Here is a 26425-nt window from a genome sequence, read left to right as displayed (position 1 = left end):
TTTCATCATCTGCAAGTGACAACCCAGCTGTTGTACAAATTGGATTTCTCGATAAACGTGCCTAAGTCTCACCTGGTGCCCTCTCAGCGCAACCTGTTCATAGGAGCGGTACTGGACACTACTGTGTCGAGCATTCCCATCTCCACAAAGGATTCTCGACATTCAGGAAATTATCCCTTTGTTCCACAATGAAGCGGTCGTTCCAGTCCTGAAGGTCCTTCGTCTGCTCGGTCTGTTTGCTTCCTGCATTCTGTTGGTCAACCATGCATGCTGGCCCATGAGGGCGCTCCAGTGGTGCCTCCGCGGGCAATGGTATCAGCACAACGGAGATCTCAGGGAGTCAGTCAGAATCTCCAGATAAACTGCTGCGGATCTGTTTTGGTGGGGCGTGGAGGGCAATCTCTCAGGGAAAGCCCTTCCATCTACCTCCACCGGTGGCAACAGTGATACCGAATGCATCTACTTTAGGGTGGGGTGCTCATCTGAGGGATCTGGAGATCAAGAGTCTTTGGTCTCAAGAGGAAAGGTTGTTTCACATCAACCTTTTGGAGTTGCAGGCCATACTTTTGGCACTCAAGGCCTTCCTCCCTTCCCAGTTAGTCTGTTCAAGTCCTGACGGACAACACTACCGCGATGTGGTATGTCAACAAGCAGGGGGAGTGCGGTCGCATTGTCTCTGCAGAGTGGCTCTGCGTCTTTGTTCCTGGGTTCAGGACCATCAGATATGTATAATGGCAAATCATCTGGCCGGAGTTCTGAACGTATGTGCAGACAGTCTCAGTCAGCAGTACTCTGCCGACCATGAGTGGGGGTGGTTCGTTTCGTCTTTCAGACGTGGGGAACTCCTCAGGTGGACCTGTTTGCCACTCGTGAGAACGCTCACTGCCCGTCATTCTGCAGTCTCCAGTATCCGATGCGGGGAGCTTTCGGGGACGGGTTTCAGTTGAGTTGGAGCTTTCAACCCCTTTACGCGTTTTCTGCCATACCCTTTGTTACTCAGGTTCTGAGGAAGATTCGCCAAGACCGGGCTCAAGTAATTTTGATCGCCCCGGATTGGCCAAGAAGGGTGTGGTACACAGATCTACTTCACCTCTCCTCGTGCCCTCCGCTCCGTCTCCCTTTCAGGGCAGACCTCCTCTCGCAGTAGGAGGGGCAGGTTCTACACCCCCACCTCCAGAGCTTTCACCTTCATGCCTGGAGATTGAACAGGGCAACCAGAATTCTTTCTCTCTCCCATCTGACGTGGTGGATGTTATACTATCGGCCAGGCGACACTCCACCAAGTCTATCTATTCCTACAGGTGGTCCAAATTTGTCCATTGGTGTGGGGAGAAGTCTATTGACCCTTTAAGGGCTCGTTTATCCAACATCCTTCAGTTTACTCTCTCTCTAGCTCAGCAAGGCTTTGCTGTGGCTACTGTGAAGGGTTATTTATCGGCTTGGTCGGCGTTCATTTTCTTGCCTGATCAGCCGTCCTTGTTTAAATCACCTATTGTGTTACGGTTCATTAAGGGCCCTACCAATAAATTTCCGCCCACTCAATTTATTGTGCCTCAATGGGATTTAAATCTACTTGATGGGTTCTCCCTTTAAGCCCTTGCACAAGTGTCCTTTGAGACTGTTGTTTCTTAAAACAGTTTTTCTTGTTGCCATTACCTGGGCAAGGAGGGTAAGTGAGCTTCAAGCTCTGAGTTCGAAACCCCCATTCTTGACCATTCATGGTGAAAGAATGGTTCTCAGGACCAAGGCTGCTTTTCTGCCTAAGGTGGTAACTCCCTTCATCTGGGACCGCCCATTACCCTTCCTCCCTACTATCCTCCCCCTCACCTTTCCAAGGAGGAGGAGCGGCTTCACCGCTTGGACCCTAAAAGGGTGGTGAGTTTCTTCGATAGAACTAAAGATTTTCATGTAGATGACAGGCTCTTCGTGGGCTTCATTGGCTGTAGGAAAGGCAGATCGGTGCACAAGCGCACCCTTTCCAGATGGATTATCATGTGCATCAAGACCTGTTACTCTTTGGCCGGTAAGGATCCTCCAGAGGGTATAAGAGCTCACTCTACCAGAGCAAAGTCTTCTAAATCTGCCTTATCTAGGGGTGTTCCTGTGGTGGACATTTGTAGAGCGGCAACTTGAGCCTCCCTCCACACTTTTGCGAAGCATTACTGCTTAGATTCCGAGGTGAGGAGGGACGGACACTTTGCGCGTTCCGTCCTACAGGACTTTCTGATAGATGCATCTGCCAGTGGATTCCTCACCTTGTGAATATCCCCCTTGCGTCAGCAACGTTCTGAAAATTCTTTGTAGCACGCCGGCGTGGACGACGTCATAGGAGCACGCCCTCGCGCGCGACTCCATCTGACGTCACCGACCCCATATTAGGCCTACGTCGGTGTGATGACATCAGTTCCCTTTTTTCCGCCTCGTCGACGCTAACGGTTTCTGGGATCTTCTATGATTCAGATAGTGACTTTGTTACTATTTGTGTGTTACTGTGTTTCTGTTCTTCGTCGAAGATGTCGTCGAAGAAGACAGGGTTTAAGCAGTGTGGCTCGTGTGCCCGGATGATGTCTATGACAGATCCTCACGACGATTGTTTGTGGTGTCTGGGTTCAGACAATGATGTCAAAGGCTGTCGATCCTGCTTTAAGATGAACCCTAAGGCTCTGCGAAAACGAGAGGCAAATCTTCTGCTGGCAAAGGTGAACGGTAAAGAAGCCAAGAGATCTTTGAGATCAAGGTCTAGGCGCTCGAGATCGAAGCAGAAGTCAAGATCAAAGTCACGATCGAGGTCGAGATCAAGGTCTAGGGACAGGTCGGAGTCGGCATCGAGCTTCGGGACATGCTTCGGGTTCCTCGAAGAAAAAACACAAGAGGAAGAAGCATAGTTCAAGACATCATTCTGAGTCATCGGACTCGAAGAGGAAGTCTTCTTCTCGAAGACATAAAAAGGATTTTGTGTCTTCTTCTCCTGTTTGTGAGCCTGAACGTGGTGCTTCGCCTGTACGATCTCGAGAGAAATATCCGGATCCGGAGCTGGAACCGAATCCGGAATCGTGTCAGTCTTCGGAGCATGAAGAAGACGTGGAGATTCCTCGGGCACCGACTCCGGTGGATAACCCAGAGGATCAAGAGGAGCCGAATCCGGAGCAGCCTCCTTCGGAGCAGCCATTGGGTTCGTACCCTCCCTTTCCTGGTCCTGGTCAGGACCCTTCGCATTTCCTTAATGCCATGTTTGGCATATATGCAAGGGCAATGTACCCCTCTGGAGCACCTGCGGGTCCCATGGGTCCATTGTCGTATAACTTGGGTGTCCCTCAAGCTTATGCTCCGGCGCCTTTTCTGCTGTTTATGCCGACGCCATATCCACCTTGGCTCGGTACAACGCCGCCGAGGTCATCGACTCCGCACATGGCTTCACCGGCTCCGGAGCGATCTCGGGATTTGGATCGGGGTTTGACGCCGGTTCCGGCTTCCTATCCTCCAACTGTTCCGGTTCCTCGTTCGACGCCGGCTCCGACTCCATCGGAGTCATTACCGGAACCAATGACTTCGGTTCGCATGGACTGGTCGAGGCGTAGAGCCCAACGTCTCCTGGAGGAGAAGGAATATGAGGACCCTGATGTGGAGGAAGGAGAACTTCAGGAGCAGGAGGATTTTTTTGTGGATCTCCACAGTGCAAGTAAACTAGAACTTTCTCCAGAATGGGGGTTGCCTGCAGTTTCGGATGCACCCTCTAAGGATGTGGCGCCATACCATGTGGTTATTAAAAAGGCTGCTGAGCTGCTAAATTTGACTTTACCTACAGTGGAATTCAAATCTAGTATCCTCACGGAGGTATTACATTCGCCTTCTTCAGTTGTTGAGCCGACTCTGCCATTCACGGAGGCTCTGACAGAACCAATTTTGGAAGTCTGGAAAGAACCATTATCTGCTCCTGCGGTGTCCAGATCAGTGGCGAGGCGATATAGGGTGGCACCTGGTGACCCTGAGTTCTTGACTTGCCATCCTTCGCCGGAGAGTCTGGTGGTGCAAGCAGCTTGTTCGAACAGGTCAGCAGGCTCTTTACCCAGGTACCTGGAGATAAAGACTCAAAGAAATTGGATCAAACTGCTAAAAAGGTTTTCTCATCAGGTAGCATGGCTCTGAAGTCTACGAATGCTACTTGCCTGCTAGGCAGATACGTGCATGCCTTAATAGATTTGGTTAAGCAATTGTCATCTAAGTTTCCGGAGGAAGATAGAAAGAACTTTAATAAGGTTGTCACTGACACTCAGGCTGCAGCCCACCAGATTATTCAAAGTGGCATGGACACAGCGGACTCTGTGGCTAGGATAATGGGTTCTTCAGTGGCCACTAGAAGAGCCGCTTGGCTAAAATCTTCTGAGTTTTTAGCAGACGTTCAGGCTGCTCCTATGGATTTGCCTTTTGATGGCACTGGCCTCTTTGGAAAGAAAGCGGATGCGGCATTGGAGAGGTTCAAAGACTGCTGGGCGACGGCTAGATCTTTGGGCCTGCAAACTAAAGGCTCTTCCACCAGGAAGTACAGGGGCTTTGGGAGGTCCACTTTTCATCCCTATAAACAAAGCCAGCAACAACAACAGAACCCTTTGTATAAGTCATACAGAGGTAGACAAAGGGGTCATGCCCGTGGACGTCAGGCCTCCTCCTCCTCTACTTCCTCCTCTAATACCCACCTTCCACCTACATCAGCAAAGCAGCCCTAGATCCACCATTCCGGATCATGCCGGTCCGGTAGGGGGTCTGCTTACTCATTTTCTACGGGATTGGGCATCGGTTACATCAGATCTTTGGGTTCTCAATCTCGTAGAAAATGGGTATGCACTTCCTTTTCAGGAGTTCCCTCCCAATTACCCTCCTTGCCAAGGTTATTGTGCGGAGGACCACCTGCTTCTCCAGCAGGAAGAAGTCCTGGCACTGTTCAGAAAGGGTGCGATAGAGGTGGTTCCGGAGCAGGAGAGGGGTAAGGGGTGCTACTCCCGGTGTTTCCTGATCCCCAAAAAGGATGGCAGATTTCGACCAATCCTGGATCTCAGGATCTTGAACTTGGATGGGCACCATCCATCTCGCCTTCATGGACTTGTCCTCAGCTTTCGACTGAGTGAACAGGCTGAAGCTGTGGTAGTCCAAGAGGGCGAGGGGGGTGGACAGTGGTATTGTTGATTTTCTTAAAGATCTCTACAGTAATACCAGAGCCAATGTTAGATACTCTCAAGATCTGAGCGTGACAAACAATTTTGATATCAAAAGGGAGTCCGCCAAGGATGCATCCTGGCTCCTTTCCTTTTTAATTTTTATATTAATGATCTGGATAGCGTTTTACAGGAGGTGTCGGCTGACTGCCCCAGAGTCGGTCGGCTGGGCATTCCAGTTCTTTTGTATGCAGATGATGCAGTATTAATATCGAGGACTGAAAGGGGCCTTCAAGCTCTTTTAAATGCTTTTAAGTCCCTCATGACAGATGGAAATCTAATGATTAATAACTCTAAATCATTTGTAATGCAAGTAGGTCAACAACCCAGAAGAAATTTTCTATTTAAAATAGACGAAGCAGTAATCCCGATATCAAAAACGTTCTCCTACCTTGGGGTCCTTTTTGATACTAAGTTAAACTGGGGCCCGCATCTGCTTAAAAAGAAAGGAGAACTGGTCAGGGTGAACACCTCTATTTTTAATTTTGCCTCGAAATTGGGGAAAAAACCTACTGGTGCTATGCTGCAACTCTACAATGCCAAATCAGTGGCCACGGCTACATATGATAGCGAAATATGAGGGTATGTCGGTGGTGAGCAGCTACAGATTGCTGAAAATTCTTTTATGATGCGTGTCCTGTGTGTCCCCTCAGGTACGTCCAATCTTGCAGTTCATGAAGAACTGGGGACACAATATATAAGTGATATCTTCTCCCTACGCCCACTGACCTGTTGGATAAAACTTTGGCTGAATCCTGACATCTCATTGACACACCTGATTGTGATGGACTGTTTGTCTCAGGGCAAGGCACTGGCTATCACATGGATAAAATATCTGAAATTCAGTTTCTCTAGACTGGGGCGTCCTGATTTGTTTGAAAATCCCAGTCATATTGTCAAGGGGGACCTGGAGGTAACGAAACGGGACTTCCTCATGGATAGGAAGACCCAGAGGGAAGGCATAGAGCTCCAGAAGCCGAGTGTCAGAAAATGTTATGTTGAAAACGTGTGTAACTACCGAGCCGTATTTATTGGGTTCCCTGACCTCTCATGAAAATTTTTTATTAACTAGGTTCAGGCTGAATCTTTTTCATCATCTGCTTATTAGGCCAAGAACTGCTAATTTCAACAAGACTGCAGCTCCCTGCGGCGGCGACGGAAAGTCTCCGCAGGATATGCTGCATTTTATATTTTTATGTAGTTTTTATGAATACCCCCGTAATCTTAATTTTACTCAGATCAGACCGGCCCTGATGTATTTACAACTTTTGCACAATGATAGTATTCTCCAAGTTACTGAATTTTTAAAATTAACTGTTAATTATAGAAAATGTATGGATCTGTAACGGGCCTTTTGCAATGAATTTTTTTTCAATCTTCTGGTTTTCTTGTAATGACGAAATTATATCCTTGCACCTTTGCACTTTATTATGATATGTGTTTTTAACAAAAAGTATTCTGAATTGCTGTACTTTTATGGTTTTGAACAAAAACCGAAATAAAGTTTGATTGATTGATTGATTGATCTTGAACTTGTATCTGAAACAGGAAAAGTTCAAGATGCTCACTCTTGCGCAGGTTCTTCAAGCGCTATTGGAAGAAGACTGGATGGTGTTGATCGACTTGCAAGATGCTTATTTCCACATCCCCATCCTGAAGTCGCACAGGAAGTATCTCCGTTTTACGGTGGAGTCGCAACACTACCAGTTTGCAGTCCTTCCGTTTGGACTTACTACTGCGCCTCGAGTTTTCACCAAGGTGATGGCAGTGGTGGCAGCACATCTCAGGAGGTCGGGGATACCTGTATTCCCGTATCTGGACGACTGGCTGATCAAAGCGGAGTCGCCAGAGAAGGTGCTCCGTCATCTGCAAGAGACAACTCAGTTGTTGCACAGGTTGGGTTTTTCGATAAATGTACCCAAGTCTCACCTGGTGCCCTCCCAGCGCAACCTGTTCATAGGTGCGGTACTGGACACTACTGTATGTCGTACATTCCCTCCTCCTCAAAGGGTTCGCGACATACAGGAAATGATTCCTTTTTTCTACAATGGAGCGGTTCTTCCAGTCCTTAAGGTCTTTCATCTGCTCGGTCTGATGGCTTCTTGCATTCTGTTGGTCAACCATGCATGCTGGCACATGAGGGCACTCCAGTGGTGCCTCCGCAGGCAGGGGTATCAGCACAACGGAGATCTCAGGGAGTCAGTCAGGATCTCCAGAGAAACTGCAGCAGATTTGTTTTGGTGGAGCGTGGAGGGCAATCTGTCTCAAGGAAAACCTTTTCATCTACCTCCTTCGGTGACCACTGTGATAACGGATACATCCACTCTAGGGTGGGTTGCTCATCTGTTGGATCTGGAGGTCAAAGGTCTTTGGTCTCCAGAGGAAAGGTTGCTTCACATCAACCTTCTAGAGTTGCGGGCGATACGTCTGGCGCTCAAGGCCTTCCTCCCGTCCCTTCGCGGTCAGTCGGTTCAAGTCCTGATGGACAACACGACCGCGATGTGGTATGTCAACAAGCAGGGAGGAGTAGGGTCCCAGTGTCTCTGCAGTAAGGCTCTGCGTCTCTAGTCCTGGATTCAGGACCACCAGATTTGTCTGATGGCAAACCATCTGGCCGGAGTTCTGAACGTACGGGCAGACATTCTGAGTCGGGAGTTCGTTCTCTGCCGACCACAAGTGGAGGCTCCATCCGGAGGTTGTTCACGACATCTTTCCGATGTGGGGGACTCCTCGGGTGGACCTGTTCGCCACTCTCGAGATTGCTCAATGCCTCTCATTCTGCAGTCTCCAGTATCCGATGCAAGGAGCTTTGGGGGACGCGTTTCAGTTGAGTTGGGGAAGTCAACTTCTTTACGCGTTTCCTCCCATACCCTTGATTCCTTGGGTTCTGAGGAAGATTCGCCTGGACCGGGCCCAAGTCATATTGGTCGCACTGGATTGGCCAAGAAGGGTGTGGTACACGGATCTACTCCACCTCTCCTCTCACCCGCCGCTCCGTCCCCCTTTTTAGGGCAGATCTCCTCTCTCAGATGGAGGGGCAGGTTCTACACCCCCACCTCCAGACATTACACCTTCATGCCTGGAGATTGAATGGGGCAACCTGAATTCCTTTTCTCTCCCTCACGATGTGGTGGATGTCATTCTTTCTGCCAGGCGTGACTCCACCAAGTCCATCTAATCGTATAGGTGGTCTAAATTTGTTGTTTGGTATGGGGAGAAGGCTATTGACCCTTTGAGGGCTCATTTGTACAATATTTTGCAGTTTGCTCTTTCTTTGGCGCAGCAAGGATTTGCTGTTGCCACAGTCAAAGGTTACCTTTCGGCGTTGTCGGCATTTCTCTGTTTGCCGGATCAGCCGTCTCTTTGTAAATCTCCAGTGGTTTTGAGGTTTCTGCAGGGCCTCACTAATAAGTTTCCTCCTTCTCCATTTATCGTGTCTCAATGGGACTTAAATTTTGTCTTAAAATTCTTGATGGGTTCTCCCTTCGAACCCTTACACAAGTGTCCCATGAGGCTTGTGTCTTTTAAGACGGTCTTCCTAGTCGTGATCACCTCGGCAAGGAGGGTAAGTGAGCTTCAAGCTCTTATTTCTAAGCCCCCATTCCTGACCATTCATGCTGATCGAATGGTTCTTAGGACCAGGGCTGCTGTTCTGCCTAATGTGGTAACTCCCTTCCATCTAGGACAGTCCATTACCCTTCCCACCTTCTATCCTCCCCCTCACCCTTCCAAGGAGGAAGAGAGACTGCACCGTCTGGAACCTAGGAGGGCGGTGTCCTTTTATCTTGATGGAACAAGAGAATTTCTAGTGGATGACCAGCTGTTTGTTGGTTTTGCTGGCTCCGGGAAGGGTAGAGCAGTGCATAAGCGCACACTTTCCAGGTGGATAATTCTGTGCATCAAGATCTGCTACTCTCTGGCGGGTAAGGACCCTCCTGAGGGTATAAGAGCTCTTTCTACCAGGGCAAGGTCTGCTACTTCTGCATTGTCTAGAGGTGCACCTGTTGAGGACATTTGCAGAGCCCCGACTTGGTCTTCCCTCCACACCTTTGCGAAGCATTACTGCTTGGATACCAAAGTGAGGAGGGACGGCCACTTTGCGCGCTCTGTCCTCCGAGATTTCTTGGTATAGCAGTTTGGACACCCTCCTCCGGGAGTGGGGACTGCTGTGGGACTCTATTCACAAGGTGAGGAATCCACTGGCAAATGTATCTATCAGAAGAACAAGTTACTTACCTTCGGTAAGGCTTTTTCTGGTAGATACAGTATCTGCCTGTGGATTCCTCACTGACCCACCTGCCTCCCCGTTGTCCACTCTGCTTTACCTATGCTTATGTACATTTTTGTATGTTTATGTATATGTTTGAAATGGGTTTTCTTACCTTTGCTACACACTATGTGTGTATAATTTTGAAATGTATGTACTGTGTACAATGTATTTGTATATATCTACTGTCATTGGTCCGTCCGGGTGCCTCGAAGGCACGGAAAAAAGGGCGGAACTCATCACGCCGACGTAGGCCTAATATGGGGTCGGTGACGTCGGACGGAGTCGCGCGCGATGCCGTGCTCCTATGACGTCGTCCACGACGGCGTGCTACTAAGAATTTTCCAAACGTTGCTGACGCAAGGGGGATATTCACAAGTTGAGGAATCCACAGGCAGATACTGTATCTACCAGAATAAGCGTTACCGAAGGTAAGTAACTTGTTCTTTTGGTATAGAAGGGTAGACACCCTCCTCAGGGAGTGGGGACTGCTGTTGGACTCTATTCACAAGGTGAGGAATCTACTGGCAGATGTATCCAACGGAAGAACAAGTTACTTACCTTCGGTAATGGTTTTTCTGGTGGATACAGTATCTGCCTGTGGATTCCTCACTGACCCACCCGCCTCCCCGTTGTCCACCCTTGTATACCTGCAACGTTGATAATTTCTATCTGTTACTTTCAATCGAAGTGTTTTATTCTGTTTACATTGCTGCATTGATTTCACACTGTGTGTGTTGGTTTGAAAACTGTGTACACTGTATATATATTTGTGTCGGTCCGTCTGTGTGCCTCGAAGGCATGGAAAAAAAAGGCGGAACTGACATCACGCCGACAAGGCTCTCTTAAGGCTCAGGTGACGTCAGCGGAGCGGCGAGCGGAGCCATGCTTCTGTTACGTCGTCCTTGTTGGCGTGGAGACCTACAAAAAATGTCCGAATGCTGCTGGCGCAGGGGATATTCACAAGGTGAGGAATCCACAGGCAGATACTGTATCCACCAGAAAAAGCGTAAGTAACTTGGTCGTTTGGTTCTCACTTTCCTCATGCATGCTCTGTTTGATCCAATGCACAGATGTTCCTTATATTTCTTAACACTGAAAATGACATTCTTCATATCGATCACACCAGCACTTTGCTTTAGCTAATTACAAGCTCTGTCTGTCCAGCAACCATATATAAACTTTTTTCCAGACAAGCTGGTTCCACTTCCACTTAGGAGTGATAGACTTAGGACAGTATATCACTCTACTAGTTTTATTCGCCCCTCCATCCAAAGAGGAAGAGAGGCTCCTTCATCCTGATCCCAAGATCTATGTGAGCTTCTTCATCGATCAACCAAGAAACATGTAATATCTGTTTTCGTTAAGACCTTGTCCGTGAAATACTAGCATTCAGGTAATCTGTAACCCCTTGGCTTTTCCGTAGATAGTGGGCAACTGTTCTGTCCTCTGCAGAAATACGGCCGTCGGGTTCCCTCCAGAGTTCTGATTCAGTTTAGGTGGGTATTCTCAAGAGCCTCAAAGCTCACTATCAATCATTATATGCCAAGGGGTTACAGATTACCCGTATGCTACTATTTCACGGACAAGGTCTTAGCGTAAACCGATATTACATCGGTAACGTGGTATTTGTTGCCAAATCGCCGATTTTAAAATGCTACAGTATCTTGATTAATTGACATTGATGAGCCGTCCTGGACGCCTAGTGACGCATATTGGAACACTTGTGATTACGTGAATCGAATCACAAATACATTTTATCGCCTTTGCCGCCTTTTAATAATAATAATCATCGTGACCTATTTCGCGCACCGCAAAGAGCTAAAGACTATGATGAACCCCTGAAGAAGTCCTGTGAGGGATGAAACGCGTTGGCAGGCAATTGGCAAGCAATTGTGTGGTGCTTCTTTAAGGATTAACTGCTTTTCAATAAAATACATTGACTTCAATCAAGTAACACGACCATCTGTTCCATTTTCATCTGGGAAGCTATTCATTCAATACACTGTTCTAAAAAAGATTTTTTTTAAATATGATGTGTAGGGCTAATCTTGTCCGCCCTGGATTACTTCATTCTTGCTTAAATACGGTGCAATAGGACATCAATATTAGAGTGCACTGGCTGTTCTCAGGTGCAGGGTCCTTATTGGATTCATTGACTTCTAAGAATATAGACAGAGTAAATGGTCTGAGTGAGTCAGAATGCATACGGAGGGAAGTCCGAATACATGCCTGGATAAAATGAATATGCCATGTTTATTCTTTACACGTCCTGTCTCTCCAGCATACAGACATGTGACTGTCAATTCAGACAGATATTGGCAGGGTACTCGCAGGTCATGAGGGGCTCATGTTAGTATCTTTCCGCTGCATTGTTTACTGAAACTCCTATTTAGAATAGTGTGCACTGAAAGCAGCTAAGTGGGCAATAATCCATTGTACTTAAGCGGCAGTAGGGGCTAGGCAGTTTGATAGGCAATATTGCAGGACAGCTGCTTAGGGACATTTTGAGGTGGAATTCTAGAATTGTATTTGTGTAAACAGCTGAATAGTACAAGTATCGTTTTTTAAAAAGCAAGCTGGTAATATGGGTTAGCGAGTGTGTGCCTTAGATTTGCGGATCATTGGTTCAAGCCTCAGTAGGGATACCTTAGTATTTCATACTGAGGTCTATACAATGAGTACCCCTTATCTGGATTCTTTTAGGCACTTGGGCTCTGCAAAACTGTGCAGCAAGTGCTAGAAAGCACTGGAGGACAATAGACATGGGCGTAAGCGCCGTACAGATTACGTAGCATAAGATGTATAGAAGCAATAGGTCTTTGATTACACAGAGGCCTTTCCGATGTGACCTGTAGGAAGGGTTTGAAATTCAAGATGTTTTGCAAATCCATATTTACAAACATACTATGAGATGTGTTATTTGATCTAGAATGGATATGGATGGATATGTCACATTGCAAAGCTAGTTGATTGTCTGAACAGTGTAAACAAATGCAGTTAATGGATACATATTATTGCATGAATGGTGAATTAGTAAATGTGAGCAGAATCAATGCACATGGATTTATGAATGTGATCGAAATGAGGCAAATGACTTAAAAACGGATCAACACATCGCAATAAAATAAAACATGTTTTAAAAAGTTAAATCATAGTTGCACTAGGCATGTAGGAAGTAGGAACTTACTGTTAGCTGGAGGATTGTAGGCTGCTTCCAGGCACTGCATGCGCCCCCTACCCTCACCCCAGACCTAAAGTAGGAGCCCAATGTTCTTCTAGGTACAGATGTAATTTGCTGCTATGGAAAACGAATGCTCTTGGGTCCTGTGTGAGACGCTGAAATGAAGGGACTTTAAATACATTTTCAAGGCATAAACAATTACAAGCATGGAATATGGAGAAGTCTGAATAAATTCACAAATGAATAATTGAGCATTGGATGACTAAGTACATTTAAAAATAATAGCTGGTATGTAACTCTTTGCATTTATTTTACTGAAACTGGTTGATTGTGGAGCAGTACTATTTGAGGCACAATGAATCTCATTCTGGATCAGGAATCACTTAGTGTGACCTTCTCTACAGTACACATTGACTTATTCTGGCTCCCAACATGAAAGAAACATTTGGAGGCTTCATAAAGGCAGAATTGCCAGCCCCAGTGATAACTGTTGTATCCTTCAATTAGCAAGATGCCCGGTTTGTGAGGCAACATGCAGCCTTGAAAAGCTTTTGTCTAGACACGAAGGGCGAAGCATGTAATTCCATGAACTTTGTTATCTCACACATGAAGGGGGAAGCTTATGTATACCTTCAAAATAATACACACTAAAGAACAGCGAGATCTTAGGGAGTGCTCAGCTGAAACATTCCTGTGCATTTGATGCATGCTGGCAGCTACACGCAGGACGGCAGAGAGTCAGGGTGGAGGTGCTTCCTTGGAAGCTGAAAAACTATTTAGAAAGGAAACATTGTTTGTTGAGCCTTGGCACTGAAGTGCACTACTTATTGTGGGGATGACCACATTGTGCACAGGGGAACCTACTGTCACAATGAGGGCATCCACTGGCTGAAGTGGGCTGACCCACTGCCCTCTGGTGTTTACTGTGGTGGGTGGAATTAGAACTTGAATTACACCGCACCAGACCAATGGCTAAAGAGGGCTAACTGAAAATATCTCCATGTCTTTACTTATGTTTGTATTTATAAAGATTTCTTTTGTAAAAGCAAAAGGTTATAGTTAGTGTAATACCTAATTACATACCTCCCTAGCTGTCTTTTCGATAGAAAACATAATGTCAGAAAAACAGACTACTTTTTTTCTGTCTGTTGCCTGAAGCTGCAAAGGATTTAACAGTTCTATCCAGGTGCACTGTCTCTTGAAAGAGCTATGCACCCAGTGGCATAAAACTCATTTCCGATGCTTCAGTAGTTGGCTGTAGCGGTGGTAAAGCCACCACTGCTGTGCTTCGTAGAGGAGTAGCACTGCAGTTTGTGTGGTAGCAAAGCGGGCTTCTCTGCACATTTCTAATGAGCAATCTTGTTTCATTTTTATGCTATAGTTGAGGTGTGTTGTTTTCTTTTGCAGCTGTTCTTTAATTGAAAGAACATTTGCTTCTAAACTGCTTTGGTCTATCTGTCCATTTTTACAGGGACTGCTGAGAGACACTTAGAACAAACCCAAAAGCTACAGGAAGAAAGTATGTGTTAGAATAAAATGTTAGATGGTTTTGGAATCAGTGTTCCAAATGTGTACTCTTTTCTTTCTGTAGGTTCTTCATTGCTGTCTGCCCAGTGATCTTCTTTCTTAGCCCCTGTTGTGTTTAGGGAAAAAGCTTGGAAATGCTATCAGTGGAGACAGTATTTAATTGTGCGTCTCTTCTGGTATCATCATATTAATCATTCAGAGTGTCAATACTACCGCACATCCATATATTAAATGCAAAGGCTTTTAAGCCCTGTCACTCCTCAGGTTGTTTGGAAATATAAAAAATGTGTAGGAAGATTTGAGTGTCAACGGAAACATTGATACATAATATTGTTGTGTGTAGCTGTGTTAAAAGAATTGTTTCTTCCGGTGGGCTATCATTGCATTAGTTGTTGTAAAACGTGATCAAGAAACCAGACGGTAATGCATTTCCTTTGGACCTACATATTCTAAAAATCAATAAAGTAAACTATTCTAATCAATCTTCCCTTTTTTAGGTCCTTTGACTTTGCCTTTGAGCTGTGCCGGTTGTCCTTGAAGCAGAAGATGCCAGAGATCCACCTGAAATATGCCATGTTCCTTGAGGATGAGGTATGTGGTCTAACTTGCCTACATTACAACACAAGTGTCCACGGGTCTGACAAGAGTTACACCTCAGAAATGCAACTACCTAGTCTCATTAGTTAAGTGTATAGGTTATAAAGAAAATGAAAAGGAAACCCCTCATGAATGAAGATACCCATCAGTCGCCACTCGATACCGCCCAGGTCATCATCTGGGCTTTCTTCTTGGTGTTTCCATTGTGAAACATAAAAGGTGAGCCACGGGACCTGGATGTAATGTCCCCCACCTAATTTTGAGTCACTAGGATAACACCTAAGTGTCAACTAGTTGTGTTCTTGGATGGGTGTACAAATTATATTGCAGTGCGAAAGTGTATGTGAAGAGTGACTTAAAATTGGGTAAATTAGAGAAACCCTTTGTTTATTACTATCGCTCAAATGCCCAAGATTAAAAACAGTGCAAAAAAGGCAGTTTTTAACAAATATCTGCCCAAATAATAGATAGGTCGATATGTTTCAGCAGTAAAAGCGGACACTTTTATCCTCTGCCTTCCTCAAGACCTCAGTGAATTGCTACTGCAACGTGTGACGTGGATAATCAAAGTGGAAACCGAATAACCATATCACCTGCAATCCTAGGTGTATAGTGATTTCCTCTGCAATCGAGCTGTTTTGCCACTGTAATAGACACAAAAAGAAGAAAAATATATATATATATATATATATATATATATATATATATATATATATATATATATATATATATATATATATATTCATATACAGACTAGGTGGTTAGCATGTCTTGAAAGGTAAACCTAAAACGAGTGTCCGTAACCATTGACATCTCAATCTGGCTCCAAGTCCTAATTATTATAATATTTCAAATCCTTTTCCATCAGGTATAGCTATATTCATTGATGTTCTTTCACTCCCAGCTTACCTAGTTAGCAGGACGGTAACGCCCCACCTGGCTACGGCTCAGGGAGACGAAGCACCGCTCTATAAAAATCTGAAAAAACATACATAAAACAGAAAGTTAACCGCACTGTTCCCTCCGATGTGCTTGTGTGTATTTAAAAGCCCTCACCTCCCCTGCACGTTACAAAGGACATCTGTCTTAACTCATAGTCAGATGTATCGTAATGGCCCCTGTGATCTCAAAATCATATATCACATTTAGTCCAAAAAGAAATCCTATGTCCAGAAAGAATTTCTTATATATGAAAAAGGTCTTAACAAACTTAGCATTCATCCATATAAACCATGTGGACATATTGGGCAAACTACTGAATAAGCGATGTTTAGACAATCTGCCCCCAATGCCCCTCGATATCCATTCAGCACTCGACTACAACCTTGAAGTTGTTAACTTTAAAAACAATTTGTTTAAACCTTATGCGCAAGAGGAGCAAAGCTCTAATCTTCAAACGTTAAGAGAGAAGCTATTCTAACACTTTTCAATGGTGCGGTCACAGAGAGGCACAGATATAACGTTCATTACGTGATCGTATCCCCCTCTTACCTGTCCGACGGTACTCCAGACGGTCTTCCAAGCCGTCTTGGGGAGGTACCGGATGAACTCTTGAGGCCATATTTATTCCAGTGTTCCTAATGTGTCTGAATGACGTGCGACACGTGGTTGTGTCATGTGACCGCGGGGATGCTGGTTATTGTAGTATTCATACCCTCGCTGACACATTTCAATTTAATTTATTATGCGTGTATTTAAACATCTCTCTGCAATAGAGAAAGAGATTTTTGGCTGATGCAGAAAGGCATATATTTTGGCATTCTCGCAACCTGTAATGCATATCAAGTGCCACCGTAATATGCAGCGCGTCTCGGCATCATGTGCTAGTGTCACGTGACCGCTGGAATGTTGGGTGATATAGTTTTCCATGCCCTCTCCGATCCACTTATGTTATTGTCCGTGAACTGTTCCCCATATCTTGTAATTCTAAAAAAATATGGCCAATTACAGCAAGAGAAAGATTTGGGGCAGAATTGAACCTTTATGTAATTTGACCAGCTCACCACATATTCCACTGTGAATGTTGTGTATCCTTCTTAGATCTTTTTAATGATAAAAACTTTGTTGACCACAGAGTTTATATGTCAATAGGGTAATCTGATATGATGGTAATGTTTTGCATCCTTCTTAGATCTTTTTGATCATAAAAACTTTATTAGCAACAGAGTTTCTATGTCTATGAGGTGATCTGACATGAAGGTAATGTTGTGTGTCCTTTTTAGATCTTTTTGATAATAAGAACTTTGTTGACAACAAAGTCTATATGTCAATAATCTGACATGAGGGTAATCTGTCCCACCTTTTTATATGCATTTAACATTACATTCCTCCATTGAGTAGTCGATATCACCAGTCAGATTGTATCCAACTCTCTATACATTATAGCCACAGGTACAGGATGTTGAGCTGAATCTCTTCTGGTAACAGCCTGTGTACCTGTTAGAGAGTTGCCCATGGGATTGCGTCGTTCAGACCAACTTTGTTGCATCCAAGTTTAAAACCCCCTTTTTTTTTTAACGTTGCCTGGCAGACCTGGCTCGGATGCCTAGGGTTGCTTCATATTTAATTATACATTTCTTACAAATCATGCATATTGAAGATGACATAAATATGTTTTCCTGGTTCCGATTTTTGGTATGGTAAAATTTTCCAACAAACCTTTTTCGATTTTATGTGTAGTGGCTCTCTTGGTGGAATTTCCAAAATATGCCTCCAAACAGAAACAGTCGGTCAGAAGCATGCCCAACTCCAGATTCAAAAGATAATGCCGTACTCAGCTACCCCATATGACTTGCCAGAAGCTTTGAATTGAGAATCCACGTTATACGCTGGAAGAGGCTATTGGGCACAATTGACATTCAGACGAATGTGCCTAATGTTACGCTTTTTGCTTTCTAGAATGAAGTTTACATTCCGCGAGTTACGAAAAGCTGTTACAAGTTTGGCACTGTCTAGGATGACTAAAGATCCTTTATTCACTAAGGGTTCATTATGACTCAGGCTGAGCATAGTTACCTAAGGGAATTCCGCTGCTCCTGATTATGAGTGGGTAGGATTTTCCACAGTTTTTTTCTGGATGTGGGAAAACCAGAAACATTTCCACCATGCAGTAATTGTGCATCATAAAATCACACTAGGCTTTAGCTGTAGCTGCAGCAAAGACTCATTCCACACTTTTTTCCCACATGGGGTGAGCATACAATGTTCCCTCTTGCCAGAAATTACATTCCCCTTCTTGTGCCTCATGTACAGTCTTTTGGAATCCTCGCCTTGTCTTTTGAACAAAAGATGATAACTTGATGTGTGCATTATCGGGCACAGCCCTTCTGTCACTAGAGGATCAACCAGACTCTCCTGACACCCCTCTATTTCAAAAAAGCAAAACCAGAATGATGGATGTATGAGTATAAAGAACACCACCATGTGTCTCACATGCACGTAAGAGGTATGTGTACAAGAGACTAACATTAACTCGAAGGAGCTTGCTGTGAAATCAAGAGATCAAAATGAGATGGAAATGCAGGCAGCAACCAGACACTCCACTGAGGAGCAGATTGGATGTGGTACCTTTCTAGGCAGAGCAGCCCAGGTCTTTGAAGTATCTTTTGCTGCAGCCAGTGTCTAGAATCAAGAGCTCCTGCAGCACTATCTGAGGTTATCTTATGTTATAAGTGGTGCATTCTTTTGATGAAACCATCTGAGATTCTGTCAAGGCATTAAGTAAAAGCAAACTGAGATACGCCTGTTCATATTTCGTGTTCCTGCATGCACAGCAGTTCTTGCTACAAAAGGGGAAATTCAGGATTGCACCTGATAAAGACAATATTCTGATGAATACTTTAAACCACTGGTTCCTCAGCCGGGATCTGGATGTTTTCACAGTTCTGTTCCCACAAGCTGCTAGGTGGCACGTGCGGCTCTGCGTTGGCCTCGTTCTGCCCCAGCAGTGGTGCAGCAGAGCTACATATAAGCAGCAAACCTACGCGCCAGCATCACCTCTTTTCCTTCCGCACCTTCTAATGCAGATTGCGAGCTCCGCTCCCTTTTTTGTCATTTGACAAATTCTTTCAGATTATTTTTCCAGAGTTCAAAAGATTGATGTCCCCACTGAAGACTACTGAGTTCAAACCATGCAGATTGTCAGCAACAGATGTTGGTGACGGTCCTGCGTGAGGAGTGCCATTGGTGTTTGGTCTTAAAGTACAGCTCAAAGTCTTACAAAGAATGTGCAGTCATGCACTTGAAAGCGATTTGGGACGTAAATCGAACCTGTATGTCGACAAACATCAAAAGAAGTCCTCTTCCAAATTAAGGGTGCAGTCTTGTACTTGTTATAGGTCTTCTTTGCGGTCAAAGTCATCCGGTAAGTTGAAGTCCAAGCTGAAGATGAAGCAAAAGAAGTGGAAGTAGGTCTTTACACCATCTTGCAACTCTCTATCCAAAAAGAAGTTGGGAGGGCATGAAGGTGAAAATCAATCTCGCTCCCGGCTCTGCAGCAGGTCGAGTCCTTTAAGGAGGCCATGCTGTATATTTTTGGTACTCTTCTGGTTCCCTTTGGTGTGCTTTCTGGCACCAATGATCAACAGGGACCTCCAAATAAGTTACACCAGGTATACATAAGCCCCTGGAACCCACCTTGGGTTCCTCACCATCTATGATACTGACTACCATTCCAGCCCAAAGACCCGGGTCCCTCTTTCGTCGATGCCAATACCGACTTCACCAGCGCTGGTGGGGTATCCGTTGCCGGCTCCGATGTCCTACCCTGAGCTGAATCCATCCCAACCCCTACCAATGTTGCGCTTTGACTGCTGCAGTTCACTTGGTCCCTCTTCAGTCTAGCTCAGATAAAACATTTCCACTACCGCAGAGCAGTACTCATAGGCTCAATCACTTTTTCGCCAGAGGTTGCTACCACCTGACAATGACAATAGTAATGATGGGGATGATTTACCCCTTCCCATCACGATAATGACAATTTCTATGTGAAGGCCAGTGGGTTTGATTCTTCCCCTGATATAGGTTTGTTTTTGCCCCTTGCACCCCCCCAATGGAGGAGAGTGCTTAATTTGCCATAATGATTAGATGAGCAGCTGAGGTCCTGGACTTACTGCTGCCTTCTGTTGAAGTCAAGACAAATGTCCTTACTGAGGGTTTGCTTCCAGGGCCCGCTTAATCTGGATCCTTACTTCCATGTAATGAAGCCCTGACTGACACTCATATAGGCACTTAGGCTAAGCCTTGCTCTTGCCCAACCATGAACAGACAGGTGCCCAGACACCACAGACTGGCGCTCAGTAACCCGAATTTTCATACACAGCATTCTAGTCCTGAAAGGTTAGTAGTCCAGACTTTCACCAGCAAAGTGAATTCAAATGTATTCCTCAGAACACAACTCATCCACAAAGGGGTATGAAAAGGATTGAGTCATTTGGAAAGCATATGCGGTCTTTAGTCAGCTTGGCATTGAGGTCGGTGAATGTGTTCTTCTGATTAGGCGGCTATACCCAAGCCCTCTTGGACAAGGCCAGCGGTTTTGGGCCTCCTTTGCTCAACCCTTTTAAAATGGCCAGGATGCTACTGGTTGCTTGGGGTGAGAAGTGGGCACTAGTGTGGTGCTGCATCGCCATACATTAATGCGAGCCATAGGCCTTTTTGGAAGTATGACACATCCCTTATGGATATGATCTGTAATGGGTGCCCTCGTATGATAAAAGGAAAGTAGAGACATGGTACATTCCTTGACGCTTTCAACCCTCTACCAGACAGTGTCCTCATCAGTTTTGACCCTTCTGAGGCTAATCCAGAGGATTGGTGTATAGGCAACTCCAAGCTCACCCCACACACCCTCCCCCAGCCACCTCAACAGTCACCCCAGTCCTTTAGAGGCTGCAGACGCAGACCCAGCAGAAATAGTGCTGGTCACCAGGGACACCTTTCTTCACAGTAGCTCTTACCTGTGGTATAAGCCCACAAGCCGCTTTACTTTGCTCATAGTGCCGCCCAACCACGGTGTGGGAGGCAGGATCATACATTTTCTCCCAGAGTGGCTGTCCATCCCAGCTGACTAATGGGTCTCCCATTGTTCTCCTGTTTCTTCCCAACCTACCCCAGCTTCTGCCTTCATCAAAGCTTCTTTCAACGGAGCACCCATCTATCTTGCAACAAGAGGTGCAGGCTCTGCTGGCCAAAGGGGCCATCAAGAGGGTCCCGGCCTCAGAAATAGAGATGAGTTGTAACTTCTGGTATCTTTTTTTGCGGAAGCAGGGTAGAAGACTTTTTCCAAGTTTAGATCTTCACCCTCTGAATGCCTTCTATCAGAATGACAAATTCATAAGGCTTGCCCTGACTTGTTCTCTCTGCTCTGTATCCGGGTGACTGGATGGTCGCCCTTGACCTGCAGTACTTTAATCTGCCCCATAGATGTTACCTGCGGTGCAAGGCTGGGCAGAAGCATTTTAACTGCTGTACTCTCGTTTGGCTTTACCAGCACCCCTCAGGTGTTCACAAAATTGATGGTGGTGGTCACTGCCAATCTTCAGAGGTTGGGGATACTAGTTTTACCCAACCTCGATGACTGTCTGTTTAAGGTAGGCTTGCCACAGTCAGTCTTAGACCACCAGCAGACAACGACAAACATCCTGAATAACTTGTGGATCTCGATCAACAAGCCAAAATCACACCTGACTCCTTCACACAGGGCTCCTATTTATAGTAGCTGTTCTGGACACCATGCAGTGCAGGGCTTTCCTTTTTCACAATGAGTCCATGACATTAAGGGTATGATCCCAATGTTTCAGCCTCTGAGACTTCTTGGCCTGTTGAACTTATGCATCTTGCTTCTCCACTTCACCAGGAGGCATGTGCATACTGTGCAGTGGGATCTGAAGTCTCAGTGGTCTCAACACCAAGGAAACCGGTCTCATCTCATCCAGGTTTCAAGGAGACTACACAAGATCAGTAGGGGGGGGGGGCTGCTCATCCACAATCTAACCAGCAGCAGACCACTCTTTCCCACTCAGAGTGTATGGTTTTGACAGAAGTGTTATTGCTGGGTTGGGGAGGTCTTCTGAGAGAGTTGGAAATCAAGGGGCCCTGGTCTTCAGTTGAAACCCAACTCCACATCAGTGTTTTGGAGCTGTGGGCCATTTGTTTGCATTGAAAGCCTTCCTACCATTCCTGAACAGAAGGCTGATACAGGTTGCAGAAAAGTAGGATCTGCTTTCATGGTCACTCCCACTTTTTGCCTGGTGTTTATGCAGTTTCTGACTAGTCTGATTGGGATCTTGCTAATCAGGACCCCAGTCTCTGTGCTTCTTCCCTAAGTTGGGCATGGTGAGTACTTAGGTACACTTTAGAGTGGCTACTGGGATACCCTGGTAAGTCGCTAGGATATGGTGCTAAGGTACCCAGGGCATAGATACACCAGGTGTCTCCCATGGGCTGTAGCATGTATTATACCACCCATGAGAGACCACTCAAAGTGTGACTACAGACCTGCCATTGCAGCCTGTGTAAGCTGGTGCTAGCACCACTTACGACAGATATAAGTTTCCTTATATCTGAGGTCACTACACTTAAAACCTGTAAGTCACCCCTAAGGCAGGCCTTTCTATCCTGAAGACAGGGTGCTTGGTTAGGAGTGGGAGGGTTCCCCTGTATGTGCAGAACACTCCTACAACCTTCGAATTAGATTCTCCGGTGTTGTAAGTGCATCTGCCATTTTGATACAAAGAACCTAAAAGAGACACGTTAGTGATAGATTTCTTACCTTAAAATATCCCCAGGCGTCAGACTGGATCCGAAATGTTTTTGCTAGCAGTACCTCTGCACGTCAGTAGGTGGCATTGTGCAGCTCTGTGTCTGTCGCTGGCGTCGTATGCGCCGAGATGACGTCATGGAGTCAACTTAGGCCCCACCCATGAACGCTGACGTCAGTTTTCTTTTTCCACGTCAGTAAGCGCATATCAGGTTAGAGCACGTATCTTAGTCACTTTTTTACTCTCTTTTTGAGACTTTTTGTCTCCTGTTAGTCTAGTCTGGTGCACGTAGGGATGCCAGGTTTTAAGTCTTGTGGGTCCTGCCTTCGCAATATGTCAGTGGCGGACTCCCACGACATCTGCCTCTACTGCCTGGAGTGCGACCACAACTTTTGGTCCTGTATGGACTGTCTGGCCATGGCCTCGAAGGCCTTGAGGGAGCGGCGCCGGAAGCTACTTGAGGTAAACCACTTGTCCCAGCGCCGTTCACGGTCCAGGGCCGCTCCAGAGAACGCTTGCGGGCCCACCATCATCGCTCCTCGGGCTCCAGGTCTTCACCCTCTAATTCGGGTAAGAGACGGCACAAAAAGAAGTCGAAGAAGCGTTGTTGCTCTCTGACATCCCCCCGTCGGTCTCTGGATGGGGACGAGGGGGACAGGAGTTCTGCCCCTGCGGCTCCTTCGGAGCCCGGGAGTCCCACGGCCTACCCACCTTATCCGGGTCCGTCATCGACTCCCACACAGGTGCAAGAATTTCTTGCTACCATGGACCGCATGTTTAGGCCTCGGGCTCCTGCGAGAGCGCTTTCGGGCCCCGCTGTCCCGTGTCAGGATCCTGTTGAGCCGTCGACGGCTCCGGCCCCACAGGATCCTGCGCATCTGGCTCTGGCCTACGCACCACAAGATCCCACGCTGGCAGCTCTGGCCCCTGCGCCACCCTCGGCTCAGCCTCCGGCGCCACAGTGGGTGCCATTTGTTCCGCACCTGCTCAGATTCCAGGACACTTTTGTCCCTGCCTGGTATCCGCATTTGGACACTGCGCCGGTTCGGCCCCGTCAGTGTGACTCTGAGCAGGACTGGGCGGACGAGTTGAAGGAGGCCGGCGGCCTCGATGTCTCCTCTGACCCGGGGTTTGCCTCTCCCCTGCCTACCATAGAGGAGGGCACCTCTTACGTGGTGGTGCTTTGTCGGGCAGCAGATGTCCTCAACCTTGATCTCCCAACGGTGACCCTAAAAACTAATCTCCACACTGATGTACTCCAGACGGCGTCCACTTCGTCGGAGCCCCTACTGCCCTTTAATGACGCCCTCACTGACGTCTTACTGGACACTTGGTCGCAGCCAGTCATGGGGGCCCTGTGGATAAGAACGTCGCCAGGCGTCATCGCCCGGCACCGGGTGACCCTACCTTCCTGACCACTCATCCTACGCCCGAGAGCCTGGTCCTCCAAGCTTTGACGTCCAGGAGTGCCTTTCCCATGGCTCCGCCGGATAAGGACTCTAAGAAGCTGGAGCAGTTTGGCAAGCGGTTGTTCTCTTCGGCCTGCTTAGGGCTGTGGTCGGTGAACACTGCATGTCTACTGGGCCGCTATTCCCACGCGGTGTGGGATACAGTTGCACAAGTGTTGCCTCAGTGTCCTGAGGAGGTCCAAGCTGTGCTGTCCCAAGCTGTTGCCGAAGGTAAAGATGCGGCTAAGTTCGCCATTGGGTCTGGTTTGGACACTGCAGACTCACTAGGTCGGGCGATTTCTACTACTCTGGTGCTGCGCCTGGTTGAGATCTACCAGGTTCTCGCCAGATGTCCAGAGCTCGCTCATGCACCTACCCTTTGTGAGAAGTTAGCCTGGCATATGATGTCCACTATTCTAGTGGGCACCTTGTACCAGTCTAAACGACCCTTATTGATGGTGGTTGTAAAGTCAACCTTATAGACAAGCTATCCTAGTGGTAGCATGGACCAGCAGTTATAGGCTAAGACTTCAGAGAGCATGTGAAGCAAGCTGTTTTACTAATTATAATCCCTTGAATACCAAATAAAAGAACACCACACAAGGTATATATCAAATATATATGTATTTATTTCTAACACAACCCCTCTGCACTCTTTATGAGGTCAGAGATCGAAGTACATCACAAGTTACTCAATTAGCATACGATAATTGGCACAAATACAGTTATGCCCTAGGGGCCTCACAAACCATATACTAAGTAAGTGGTATAAGAACCACTTCAGAAATAGTGAATAGGCCTAGGGAATCGCTGGGGGTACACTAAACAACCAAAGGTTAGGAAGGAGGAGACCCATGGGAGACGCGTGCAGTGTCTAAACACAGTCGCGAGTTACCTTTGACTTATAATGGAGAACGAAGAAGTTACAAAGTTACTGTTTAAGGGCACTTCCGGATGGACTTCGACAAAACCCCTTTAGACTAGGATACTTTGAGAGTCAAGATCCACGGGAGCACCGGAGTACTCGTGTTACCTCACCCACGGAAGCCGGGTGCATAGGTGCCTTTTGATGTCTGGTTTCGTCGATGCTTTCAATGGAGATCTGCAAAAGAAGGGCTGCAGGCAGCCAGAGGAAGAGTGTCCAGGTGGATCAAAGGGTGGATCGAGGAACAGAAGAACCTGAAAGCAGAGGGGACAGAGTCTGGGTCACTAGCCAGTGACCAGGAAGGAAACAACAAGGAACCAGGCGATGTTGCGATGATCTCAGGTGAAGAGGTGAAGCTTGTCTCTGCAGCCACGAGGTCCAGGAGGCGTCGACGACATCCAGGAGCTGGATTCGAGCTGTCCCACGAAGGATCTAGACTGTGGTGTCGGTATCCGGATTGGACCTAACAAGGCTTGGCAAACGCAATCCACGCAGTAAGTGAAGATTGGCTTCGGGTCAGACCAGCAAGGTCTGAGGAGCTTCTCTTTTGCAGGGAAGCTGGAGCAAGCCTGGAGCAATCAGAAAAGCAGTTTGGTTTCAAAGGTTTGTCTTCAGGGGGCTCACTAGCCAGCGGGCTAACATCCGGGAAGACACGTTGAGCTGAAATTCAAGATAGGGCCCCATGCGGCACTCGTGGAGGGCTGAGCTTCGGTGTAAATGGCGCTCGGGTCTGGGGCTTCTTGTACCCCAATGCACAACTGCGATTTACCTCTGGAGACGATGCAGTTAGCAAAATGCAGGATGTCCAGGGTGTCCGGTCCCATGGCTCTCGAGTCCACCACGGGTCTCAGCTTTGCTGTGGATGTGGGTCGGGCTCAGCTCATGCTAGGGCACCCTCTCACATAACCCCAAGCACTCTGCCTCCAGGATTGTCGAGGCCTACCATAGGAGTGACTTATAGGTGCATATGTGTCTATATATAAGGTAGATATAGATATACTATATCTAAGTAAGGGGTGATTACACCACCTTACCCAAGCTGAGTGATCAGCCTGTGGTGTCAGTTTGGATGGCCAGCCAGGGGTGGCATAATACATGCTTCAGTCCCTGGTAGGCCTTGGATGCACCTATGACCTGGATACCTATGGTACACTATACAGGGGTTCACAAAGGTGACCCAATACTCAATCAGGTATGTACCTAAAGTACATGGTATAAATTTAGAGAGAGAACAGCTGGGCTATGGGTCTGATTAGCAGGCTCACAGCCACACTAAAGTCGAAAAACCAGAAAATCCCAGCAAAAAGTGTGGTGACAATAGTAAGCAGACCCTACTCTCCTACACCCTTTGATGGCGCGCGCCTGTTTGGCGATAAACCAACAGTGTGCTGGAGCGTTTTAAGGACTCTTGGGCTACGGCCAAGTCCTTGGGTCTCTCCACCACGCGCTTGGCCAAGTCTACCTTTCATTCCTTTTGTGGCCAGGGAAAGGGGGGGGCCTCTGCCTG

General features: G+C 46.7%; 1 protein-coding gene across 1 annotated transcript in view; it reads left to right on the top strand.

Annotated features, from left to right (window-relative positions):
- The window catches only part of IFT172 (intraflagellar transport 172), a 1181874-nt gene that overhangs the window by 739939 nt on the left and 415510 nt on the right, over positions 1 to 26425 (top strand). The window contains exon 31 of the mRNA XM_086928171.1: positions 14686 to 14779. Coding sequence (XP_086784297.1) covers positions 14686 to 14779 — 94 coding nt within the window. The remainder of the gene's footprint in view (positions 1 to 14685; positions 14780 to 26425) is intronic.

Source organism: Lissotriton vulgaris, chromosome 6, assembly GCF_964263255.1.
Source record: "Lissotriton vulgaris chromosome 6, aLisVul1.2, whole genome shotgun sequence".
In the NCBI taxonomy this organism is placed as follows: domain Eukaryota; kingdom Metazoa; phylum Chordata; class Amphibia; order Caudata; family Salamandridae; genus Lissotriton; species Lissotriton vulgaris.
This window is presented reverse-complemented; position numbering and strand designations above follow the sequence as displayed.